The following is a 10,238-nucleotide window of genomic DNA, read 5'->3' as shown; positions in this document are numbered from 1 at the left end:
CACAGATCGTGCAGCATTGTTGACACTATGATAGTGCCCGGGGTAAACTGAGGCACGCGGGGGCCCCAGCCAGCGTCCTCTGGGCCTAGGGTGCCAGATTCAGTAAAAACACAGGACGCCCAGGTCAATGTGAGTGTCGGGGAAGCGAGGACTAACTTCGTGGCGGGGGGGGGAGGGGGTGTCCTGTGCGGAACTGGGGATACGCTTCTACTGAAAGACATTGCGTATCTGACCTTCCCATTTAATTGTGTGGTCCTGGCCGTGGGACTCATCCAGTGACCCTGCCGGAGCCAACCCCGGCCCCTTGCACCCCCCCAACCCTGGGCGGGGGAGAGGAAGTGGGGACACCCGGCCCCACCGTGGGGCAAGGGCAACGGCCTCCGGGGATGGGGGCTATAAGAGGGGCAGGTGGGCACAGGGGTCAGAGACGCCAGAGCCCCAGCCCGACCATGACCCCAAGCCGCAGATCCGCCGGCCCTGCCCTCGCCCCCGTGCTGCTGGCCATGCTGCTGGGTGGTGAGTGCGGCCACGTGTCTGTCCGTCTGTCTGTCCCCAGGCATCTTGGCCTCTCCGCTTGTCCTGGGCCCTCGTGGCCCCTCATCCTCGTGGGAAGGGGACCGCCGTGACGAGCAGGCCTGTTTCCAGAGCAGGACAGTGAGGCTGTAGGTGGTGAGGCCGGCACGGGAGCCCAGAGCTGGGGTGCGAACCCTCTGGGGACCCCGAAGCCACTATGTCTAAAGAGCTGTGCTCTGGCGGGGTGGTAGGGTGGTGGCAGGCACCCCCCCCCCCCCGTGCCTCAGTTTCCTCATCTGGATGCATCGGCCGCGGGCCGGGGCTCCTGCATGGTACTCACCACCCTCCCCCCGTGTGTCCTCAGGCCCTGCACTGGCCTCAGAGATCGTGGGCGGCCGCCCGGCCCAGCCCCACGCGTGGCCCTTCATGGTGTCTCTGCAGCTGCGTGGAGGCCACTTCTGTGGTGGCACACTCATCGCCCCGAACTTCGTCATGTCGGCTGCCCACTGTGTGGACGGCCTGTGAGTCACCCCAGCTCACGCCTCCCTTTCTCACAGCCCCGTTGCCGCATGTGTCTAACGGGAAGGAAGTGAGACCTCCCAGGGGTGGGGCTGCATTAGCGCACCTGCCAGGCCGGGCCCTCCTGGGCTGGGGGGGTCAGGCCGGGCCTTCCTGGGCTGGGGGGCGCAAGCTGGGCCCTCTTGGGCTGGGTGGGGTCAGGCTGGGCCCTCCTGAGCTGGGTGGGGGGCAGGCCGGGCCCTCCTGGGCTGGGGGGGTCAGGCCGGGCCTTCCTGGGCTGGGGGGGGGGTCAGGCCGGGCCCTCCTGGGCTGGGGGGGGAAGTAGTCAGGCTGGGCCCTCCTGAGCTGGGTGGGGGGCAGGCCGGGCCCTCCTGGGCTGGGGGGGTCAGGCCGGGCCTTCCTGGGCTGGGGGGGGGGTCAGGCCGGGCCCTCCTGGGCTGGGGGGGGAAGTAGTCAGGCTGGGCCCTCCTGAGCTGGGTGGGGGACAGGCCGGGCCCTCCTGGGCTGGGTGGGGGGCAGGCCGGGCCCTCCTGGGCTGGGGGGACAGGCCGGGCCCTCCTGGGCTGGGGGGGACACAGGCCGGGCCCTCCTGGGCTGGGGGGGGTTCAGACCGGGCCCTCCTGGGCTGGGGGGGACAGGCCGGGCCCTCCTGGGCTGGGGGGGACAGGCCGGGCCCTCCTGGGCTGGGGGGGACACAGGCCGGGCCCTCCTGGGCTGGGGGGGGTTCAGACCGGGCCCTCCTGGGCTGGGGGGGACAGGCCGGGCCCTCCTGGGCTGGGTGGGGGGCAGGCCGGGCCCTCCTGGGCTGGGGGGACAGGCCGGGCCTTCCTGGGCTGGGGGGCGCAAGCTGGGCCCTCTTGGGCTGGGGGCGGTCAGGCCGGGCCCTCCTGGGCTGGGGGCGGTCAGGCCGGGCCCTCCTGGGCTGGGGGGGACAGGCCGGGCCCTCCTGGGCTGGGGGGGGGGCAGGCCGGGCCCTCCTGGGTGGGGGTCACAGCTGAGCTCGGGGTCTCTCCGCGCTCCCAACCACCAGGGCCGCCTCGAATCGCCTCCTGCCTCTTCCTTGCTGCAGGAACTTCCGGTCGGTGGTGGCGGTGCTGGGGGCACATGACCTGCGGCGGCGAGAGCCCACCAGGCAAATGTTCACCATCCGGCGGGTCTTTGAAAACGGCTTCGACCCCCAGAGGCTGCTGAACGACATCGTGATTCTCCAGGTGCAAGGCCGGCCGGGCGGGGACGGGACACCCAGGGGGCAGGAGGCTTGGGGAGGGTGCAGAGGCGGGAAGACTGGGGGGCCCAGAACGGGAGGCCTGCGTCAAACCCCCGCTCTAGCTGGGTGGGTCGCCTCTCTGTGCCTCAGCCCCCACCCTGTGACGTGGAGAAACCAATCCCACCTGGCGGGCTGCTGAGGGCACAGGGTGCAGAAGGCTGTGAGCCGCTGTCCGTGGGCAGACTTGTTATCCGTGTGGCCGGGCGCGGGGACCGCTCCTGTCTTTGTGACATGGGGTGACATTCCCCACGTTCAGCCGGCGGGAGACTCCCTTCCCCACTGCTTGCAAACTTAAGGGTTATTCTCTGGGAATGTTCTAGAACAAGGGAAGTGTCGCCGCTGTTGCCCAGTGTTTTATTGGTTACCCACTGCAGACATGGCCGGGGGCGCCTGAGGGGCTCAGTCGGTTGAGCGTCCGACTTCAGCTCAGGTCGTGATCTCACAGTTCGTGGGCTCGAGCCCCGCGTCAGCTCTGTGCTGACAGCTCAGGGCCTGGAGCTGCTTCGGATTCTGTGTCTCTGTCTCTCTCTCTCTGCCCCTCCCCTGCTCATGCTCATGCTCATGCTCTGTCTCCCGCTCTCAAAAATAAATAAACGTTATTTTTGTTTTAAATATTTAAACAAAGACATGTCCAGAGATGCTCTGAACCACCGCGGCTGCTCCCACTAGACAGATGGGGAAACTGAGGCCCGGGGAGGGGAAGGTCATGGCCCACCACCCCCCGTGACGCTCTCTGTTCCACCCGCCACAGCTCAATGGGTCAGCCACCATCAACAGCAACGTGCGGGTGGCCAGGCTGCCTGCCCAGAATCAAGGTGTGGGCAGTGGGGTGCAGTGCCTGGCCATGGGCTGGGGCCAGCTGGGCACAACCCAGCCACCGCCCAACATCCTGCAGGAGCTCAACGTGACCGTGGTGACCACCCTGTGCCCCCGTTCCAACGTGTGCACGCTGGTGCCACGCCGGCAGGCCGGCATCTGCTTTGTACGTACCCGGGTCCCCCGGTCCCCACCCCGGTCCCCCCCCCCCCCCGCTCCCGCCTGGGCCGCGGCCGGAGCCCTGGAAGGCCAGCCTTCCGACCCTGTCTGTGTCCGCAGGGGGACTCGGGGGGGCCCCTGGTCTGCAACGGGCTGATTCAGGGCATCGACTCCTTTATCCGTGGAAGCTGTGGCTCCGGCTTCTACCCAGACGCCTTCGCTCCCGTGGCGCAGTTCGCCAACTGGATCGACTCCATCATCCGTCGCCAGGACGACCGCCCCTCGGTGCATCCCAGGGACCCTGCGAGCAGGACCCTCTAGAAAGGGCGCCGCCGGCTGGGCCCTGCCCACGGCGACAATAAAAGCCTCTTGGTTTTCGTAAGCATGCGTGTGTTCCTTGGTTGTACACGGGGGCCCCAGAGTGGCCCGGAAAGTGTGTCTCGTGGGCGCGTCGCCTCCAAACGGCAGCAAGTTCGGGGCCCTGGGGTAAGAAGACCTTCCCCACCCTCCACAAAGGATGCCAGCTGCCACCCGGGTTCCCAGCGTCACCGGATTGAGTCACTGCTCACGCGGCACAGGGACCGGTCCAAGTCTCTGCCACCGTTCACTCATCCGGCCCTTGAGGCGAGTCCTAGAGTCCTAGCCCTGCCCCATTTTACAGGCAAAGAAGTCGAGGTACAGACAGGCGTGAAGCTGTGCTCGGCAGCCTAGGTTTGAGTCCCAGCTACGTTGGGCACCTGACTGTCTTTCCCCGAGCCTGGTTTCCCTGCAGGAGGGAGTGAGGGGAGGGGTTCGGGTCCCACACCGGCCTCGGCCTCACGAACCCTGCCCGCCCCCCCACTGGAGGTCAACGGCCTGGGCCCTGCCGCACGGTTCTGGCCTCTGGGGCTCCCTCTGCCTTGGGGTGCTCCCCTCCCACAGCTCCGCCCAAGCACTGGCCGGGGGTCAGTCGGTCAGTCACTCTTCCAACCTAGCCCTGCACGCTGGCGGTCTTGGTTCGTTCGGCGCCGGGGTGGGGAGTGTTCAGGGTTATTTATTGAAGACGTTCCAAATTTTGTTGCAGTTTCCAACTCTTACATAACCTGGACTCCATAGCCTAATGGGCTTTTGTTTCGAGTTTCTGATTTCAATAAGGAAACATGTTAGGATCTAACAAATCACACTGGCTACATTTTTTTCTATTCTCTGTGCCTGAAACAGTCCACAGCAAAGAGGAAAGCAGTAGAGGAAGATACTGTGCAATGTGCCCACTGGGGATGTCCAAGGCCCGTCCCGCCCTGTGTTCCCAGCACTGCCCCCCTCCATGGGTTCATGAGACATTGACCCATCATCCTGACCTTATGAAGGGTCACGCAACCCATTCTGCTCATCAGAACCTGCCAACCCTTGCTCGCAGTGATTGGCTTGGGAAGGGCCATGTGATCAAAGCTCGGCTAACCGGAGGCAGCCTTGAGAAGCTGGCTGGAGTGATGGGGAATTGGGGGAGGGGCCCACTGAGCCACTGGGCTGAGTCTGGGGCCCCTGGGCCCACAACAGGGGAGCCGGGTGAGGAGAAAAATCACCAAGGAGGAAAAGACGAACGAGAGACAGAGACACCTGATAGCGGGCAGGCACCTAGATCAGGCTACACCTGAGAGTAGTCCCTGAACTTTCCACTTAAATTTCCGTGTTGAAGACCCCACCCGGTTCAGTTGTTTTTTCTGTCATTTGTATCTGACACACCCCCTTTCTAACATTCCATTTGTTGGGGTGTTGGGCCCCAGAGCCAACAGGGACAAGGCTGTCAGGTGACCTTCCCACCCCCACCGACCTCCTCTCTTAGTTGGAGGAGGAAGAGAAAGAAGGGAGGGGCAGAAAAACGGAGGAAGTTGGTTGTTTACAAACTGTGGCCTCCAGCTGCTGTTGCAAAACGTTGGGGGCGGGAAGGGCACTCTGGGGAGCCTGGGCTGGGGGGCTGAGAGTGGGTCCGCCTGAGGGTCTGCGGCCCGCACGGGGACCAGCCCTGGACCTGACACAGAGGCAGGAGTCCCCTCCAGCCGCCTGTCCTCTCGGTGCGGGGCTCCCGTGGAGGGTGGGCACGGAACAGGCAGGCTCCCCTTTGCCCTGCTGGACGGGGGCCACGCAGCAGAGCGAGCCTTGGGAGCCCCGCCCCCTTGCCCGCTCCTACAAGTGTCAGTGCCTGGGGGCCCCAGCCTGAGTCCCCGCTCAGGCCACAGCAGCAGCATGACCGCCTGCCTGGTGCACCTGGTGACGCTGGTCCTCCTGGGCGCAGCCGCGTGTGGTGAGTGACAGGGCCTGGGCCTACCGGGGACAGCTGGGAGCTACCCGTCTGGAGGGCGGTCAGCCGCCCCCCCCCCCCCGGCATCAAGCAGGAGTGTCCCCGGCTCCAGCAGGTGAATGGAAAGCTCTGAAAAGGAAGGATTTTCCCCAAACTTCGAATACGAAGCCTGAGCTCTCAGAGTCCAAGCTCAGCCTCCAGTGAGGGTCAAGTTGTCGGTGCAAACGGCCGGGACTGCTGGGTCTGGTCAGCCACACTTAGCGAATTTGCCCCAGAGTCCCCTGCTCCCAGTGGGCCCGGACTGGACTCCAGGCCTGCCCCCCCCTCCGACCGGACTCCAGGCCTGGGCCCCTCCACCTCCGACCGGACTGGACTCCAGGCCTGTCCCCCCTCCGACCGGACTCCAGGCTGGGCACCCCCCCCCCCACTGGACTGGACTCCAGGCCTGCCCTCCCCTCCCTCCGACCGGACTCCAGGCCTGCCCCCCCCTCCGACCGGACTCTAGGCCTGGGCCCCTCCACCTCCGACCAGACTGGACTCCAGGCCTGCCCCCCCACACCGGACTCCAGGCCTGGGCGCCCCCCCACACCGGACTCCAGGCCTGGGCTGCCCGAGGGCCGGGTGGGGCAGGGAGGCCCGCCCCCTGAAGCACACACCTGCCCTCCCTCCCCCAGTGGCGCAGCCCCGTGGGCGAATCCTGGGCGGCCGCGAGGCCGAGTCGCACGCGCGGCCCTACATGGCGTCGGTGCAGGTCAACGGCAAGCACGTGTGCGGCGGCTTCCTGGTGTCCGAGCGGTGGGTGCTGAGCGCGGCGCACTGCGTGGAGGACTTGTGAGTGTCCGGAGCCAGCGGGGGGCTGGGGGGGGGGCTGGGGAGGGGGGGACGCGGCCCTCATGTGGACCCCCCCACGCCCAGGGCCGACGGGAAGCTGCAGGTGCTCCTGGGCGCACACTCCCTGTCGCAGCCCGAGCCCTCCAAGCGCCTGTACGACGTGCTCCGCGCAGTGCCCCACCCAGACAGCCGGCCCGACACAATCGACCACGACCTCCTCCTGCTGCAGGTCTGCCGAGCCCAGCCTCAGTCCCACCTGCTGCATGCGACCCCCGCTGCCCCCCCCCCCCGCCCGCCCTGACCCCCCGCTCCCGCCCCTTCCCGTAGCTGTCAGAGAAGGCCGAGCTGGGCCCCGCCGTGCAGCCCCTGGCCTGGCAGCGCTTGGACCGCGACGTGGCGGCCGGCACGCTCTGCGACGTGGCCGGCTGGGGCGTGGTCACCCACGCGGGCCGCCGGCCGGACCGCCTGCAGCAATTGCAACTGCGGGTCCTCGACCGCGCCACCTGCAACCAGCGCACGTACCACGACGGCACCATCACCCAGAGCATGATGTGCGGGGAGAGCAACCGCCGGGACACCTGCAAGGTGGGGGGGGGGCGGGCGGGGGGTGCGGGGGAGCAACCGCTGGGACACCTGCAAAGGGGGGGTGCGGGGGGGGGTGCGGGGGGGTGCGGGGGGAGCAACCGCTGGGACACCTGCAAGGTGGGGTGGCGGGTGGGGGGGTGCGGGGGGAGCAACCGCCGGGACACCTGCAAGGTGGGGGGGGGGCGGGCGGGGGGTGCGGGGGAGCAACCGCTGGGACACCTGCAAAGGGGGGGTGCGGGGGGGGTGTGGGGGGGGTGCGGGGGGAGCAACCGCTGGGACACCTGCAAGGTGGGGGGGGGGGCGGGCGGGGGGTGCGGGGGAGCAACCGCTGGGACACCTGCAAAGGGGGGGTGCGGGGGGGGTGCGGGGGGAGCAACCGCCGGGACACCTGCAAGGTGGGGGGGGGGGGCGGGCGGGGGGTGCGGGGGAGCAACCGCTGGGACACCTGCAAAGGGGGGGGTGCGGGGGGGTGCGGGGGGAGCAACCGCTGGGACACCTGCAAGGTGGGGGGGCGGGTGGGGGGTGCGGGGGGAGCAACCGCCGGGACACCTGCAAGGTGCGCGGGCGGGGGTCCCTGCAGGCGCGGCTGCAGCGCTCACGGCCCGGCCCGCCGTCCTGTCCCCGCAGGGCGACTCCGGGGGCCCGCTGGTGTGCGGGGGCGTGGCCGAGGCCGTGGTCACGTCGGGCTCGCGCGTGTGCGGCAACCGCAAGAAGCCCGGCATCTACACGCGCCTGGCGAGCTACGTGGCCTGGATCGACGGCGTGATGGCCGAGGGCGCGGCCGCTTGACGAGGCCCCGAGGGGCGGCCGACCGGGGTCGCGCAATAAAGCATCCTCTCCTGCACGCTTCCTGCCCGTCCTGAGCACGCGCGGCCGCGCGGGGGCGCCCGTGCTCCTCCACCCGCGGTCCCGGGAGGTGGCGGGGAAGCCGCCCTGCGGGAGAGACCCTGCTCTGGGGGGAGCTTCAGCTTCACAGACCCTCTCGAGTCACTCTGTCCTGTGACCCCCGTCCCGCATCGGGAAACGGAGGCTCAGGTCGGGGGAAGCTCCTGGGCAAAGCCTGGATTCGAACCCAGGATCACAGCCCCGGCGTTCATAGTCACTTCCGGGGGCTTGGGGGCTCCCAGAATGAGGAAGGCTGATGCCTGTCCTAGAGCAGTCACACTGGGGGTCTGAGGGACTCCCTGCCCTCCTGGGTCTCAGTTTACCCTTTCTGGTAAAGGGTCCAGTTTCCCCAGGCCCCGAGGCCCCGTGCTTTCTCCCACCTGGATGAGGGGCCATCGAGACCCACACCTGCTGGGGCCCAGGTGGTAAGCGTGGCCCACAAAGGGGGCTCACGACTTCCCTTTTGTTGAAAAGAAGACTGAGGATCTGAGAGGTGAAGTCATGTGCCCACCCCTGGGGATTGTGAATCGGGGGGTTTGGAACCGGTGGCCAAGTTTTACTTTTCCACCACGGAGTGTTTACTTTGGAGTCACATGCTCATGCCTACAAAAGCATGTATGGAGCACCTGCTGTGTGCACGGTCCTGGGCTGGGCACCATGGTCACTAAGACCTGCTCATAGTAACTCAAATATCCCATTACACAGGATGTAACTCACTCAGCTCTTCTGATGATGGACACGAGGCTCAGGAATCTCGTGTGTAATTTAAGAAACTGGACACATTTAAATAAGGGGGGGGAGACTCATTCAATAGGTATTTCCTGGATGAAGTGATGTCAGGGAGTGGCTTTGAGATGATCCAGTTTGGGGGGAAAGTGTGGGTGTGGCTACGATGACTAGATTCAGCAAATAAAAACACGTCCGGTTAAACGGGAATTTCAGAAAAACGACAACTACTTTTGCATGATGAGAGTGTCCCGTGGTATGTGGGACGGCCTTGTACTGAAACAGTATTTGTTGTTCGTTTGAAACTCAAATGCAGCTGCCCCGCTGACGGCCTGGCACCTGGAGGGTCAGAGCAGGGCCTGGGGAAGGGCTGGGGGCCGGCGGGCCTGCCCCACAGGAAGGGGGCGGGTTTCCGGGCTGGAGGCACAGTTCGGGCGAGGGCCTGGCGGGAGACATTGTGGCTTCTGCAGCCACGAGGGAAACCGCAGCCCGCTCACCCTGGAGGGTACCTTCCAGCAGCTTCCCCAGACGGGCGGGTTCTCAGGTGCCAGTGAGTGTGGTCGGCCCGTCAGGGGCAGCGGGATGACCCCGAGCCCCGGGCAGGCGCAGGAACGACCTGGGTGTCCGGGGGGCACGGCCCGAGAATAAGAAGCCAAAGGCCGCCCCGGTCCTGCTTTCCCGCTTGTTTCTGGAGGTCAGGGCCCCGGTGGGCCCAGGGCAGGGGGTAGGAGTGGTGGTTCACGTCTGACTAGGGGCTGGCCAGTGTGACATCTCCCGGGGCATCTTCACCCCCCTCCCGTGGTCAGTGTGGGAGCCACAGAAGGTTCCGGTGAACAGTGTGGGGAGGCGGGCCATGAGCTCCGTGGGCACTAAGCCCACAGCAGCACACACATCTTCCGAACGTGGTCCCGGTGGCCGCCTCTGTGACACAGGGCCTCCGCTCTGACGAGGCTGGCCGCACACCCAGCCGGCCGGACTGAGCCGTCTTCACGTACTAACTAGAACAGGGCCTTGCTGTTGACCCCAGAGGCAGGCGCTGTGGGGACACGCGGGTGTCATGGTAACCCCTGGCGGGCACAGGACGGGAACGCGGGACCTTGCTGACCTAACCCACCTGGCGAGCTCATCCAGGGCTTGGCAGGGCCCACGGGGGACTGGCCACCGGGACGGCCGGGCGCACCCACGCGACCGTGCTCATCCCGGTTCGCGGGCTGTTCTCGTCCACCCCAAACCTGGGGACAGAGAGCCACCCCCGGGGTCACCGTGCTCAGCTTCTGCGGGTCCGGAAGCGGACGGCACAGCGGGGCGGCGTACTCACGGCAGGGAGGCACAGGCTCCGGGTGGGGGTGGGGGGCCGGGAGCAAGGCCACTTCCAACCGCTCGGGGGTCACACGCACCACTTCTGCGCAGGGCTGGACGCAGGCGTGAGCCCACCCAGACCCGAGGCGGGGGGCGCGGACCCCACGTGTCACCCGTGGGGGTGAGTCGTGTCCGTGTCCTAAAACCACAAGTTAACCTGAAGCAGGTGAAACAGGGGTGCAGGACAACGGGCCCTTTGTCCCAACGCAGACGGCTGACAGCACTGGCGGGGTGGCTGGAGGCCTCATGAGGGACGTGGGCAGCACGGCGTGGGGGCCCGAGAGGGGTGCAGGGACGCCA

At 67.0% G+C, this 10,238-nt stretch overlaps 2 protein-coding genes across 3 annotated transcripts; both read left to right on the top strand.

Moving 5' to 3' along the window:
* The first annotated feature begins 281 nt into the window (after nt 1–281).
* Nucleotides 282–3,656, top strand: LOC124527663 (neutrophil elastase-like). 2 transcript variants are annotated; one of them, XM_047100782.1, is made up of 6 exons: nt 282–516; nt 878–1,034; nt 2,102–2,243; nt 3,051–3,114; nt 3,195–3,281; nt 3,395–3,656. In XM_047100782.1, the coding sequence occupies exons 1-6, from the start codon at nt 387–389 to the stop codon at nt 3,634–3,636; spliced, it is 822 nt and encodes a 273-aa protein (XP_046956738.1). In that variant the 5' UTR covers nt 282–386; the 3' UTR covers nt 3,637–3,656. The 2 variants fall into 2 exon arrangements, with proteins under 2 accessions (XP_046956738.1, XP_046956737.1); XM_047100781.1 differs by having other exon boundaries at nt 289–516; nt 3,051–3,281.
* A 1,575-nt stretch (nt 3,657–5,231) lies between these two features.
* CFD (complement factor D) lies at nt 5,232–7,812 on the top strand. The gene is made up of 5 exons (XM_047100784.1): nt 5,232–5,555; nt 6,227–6,383; nt 6,468–6,612; nt 6,711–6,968; nt 7,596–7,812. The coding sequence occupies exons 1-5, from the start codon at nt 5,498–5,500 to the stop codon at nt 7,755–7,757; spliced, it is 780 nt and encodes a 259-aa protein (XP_046956740.1). The 5' UTR covers nt 5,232–5,497; the 3' UTR covers nt 7,758–7,812.
* Nucleotides 7,813–10,238: the final 2,426 nt, after the last annotated feature.

Source organism: Lynx rufus, unplaced genomic scaffold (assembly GCF_022079265.1).
Source record: "Lynx rufus isolate CCGP_SWC_20201006 ecotype Redwood Valley unplaced genomic scaffold, mLynRuf1.p SCAF_53, whole genome shotgun sequence".
Lineage (NCBI taxonomy): Eukaryota > Metazoa > Chordata > Mammalia > Carnivora > Felidae > Lynx > Lynx rufus.
The sequence above is the reverse complement of the archived record's forward strand: the minus strand, read 5'-3'. Positions and strand labels throughout refer to the sequence as shown.

What these genes read in the sequence shown, in the direction of transcription:
- LOC124527663 (XM_047100781.1), top strand. Translation starts at nt 387, where the DNA reads ATGGGGGCTATAAGAGGGGCAGGTGGGCACAGGGGTCAGAGACGCCAG. An exon ending in GCTGGCCATGCTGCTGGGTG is followed by an intron (nt 517 to 877) that starts GTGAGTGCGGCC and finishes GTGTGTCCTCAG; the next exon opens with GCCCTGCACTGGCCTCAGAG. An exon ending in ACGACATCGTGATTCTCCAG is followed by an intron (nt 2,244 to 3,050) that starts GTGCAAGGCCGG and finishes CACCCGCCACAG; the next exon opens with CTCAATGGGTCAGCCACCAT.
- CFD (XM_047100784.1), top strand. Translation starts at nt 5,498, where the DNA reads ATGACCGCCTGCCTGGTGCACCTGGTGACGCTGGTCCTCCTGGGCGCA. An exon ending in CCTGGGCGCAGCCGCGTGTG is followed by an intron (nt 5,556 to 6,226) that starts GTGAGTGACAGG and finishes TCCCTCCCCCAG; the next exon opens with TGGCGCAGCCCCGTGGGCGA. An exon ending in ACCGCCGGGACACCTGCAAG is followed by an intron (nt 6,969 to 7,595) that starts GTGGGGGGGGGG and finishes CTGTCCCCGCAG; the next exon opens with GGCGACTCCGGGGGCCCGCT.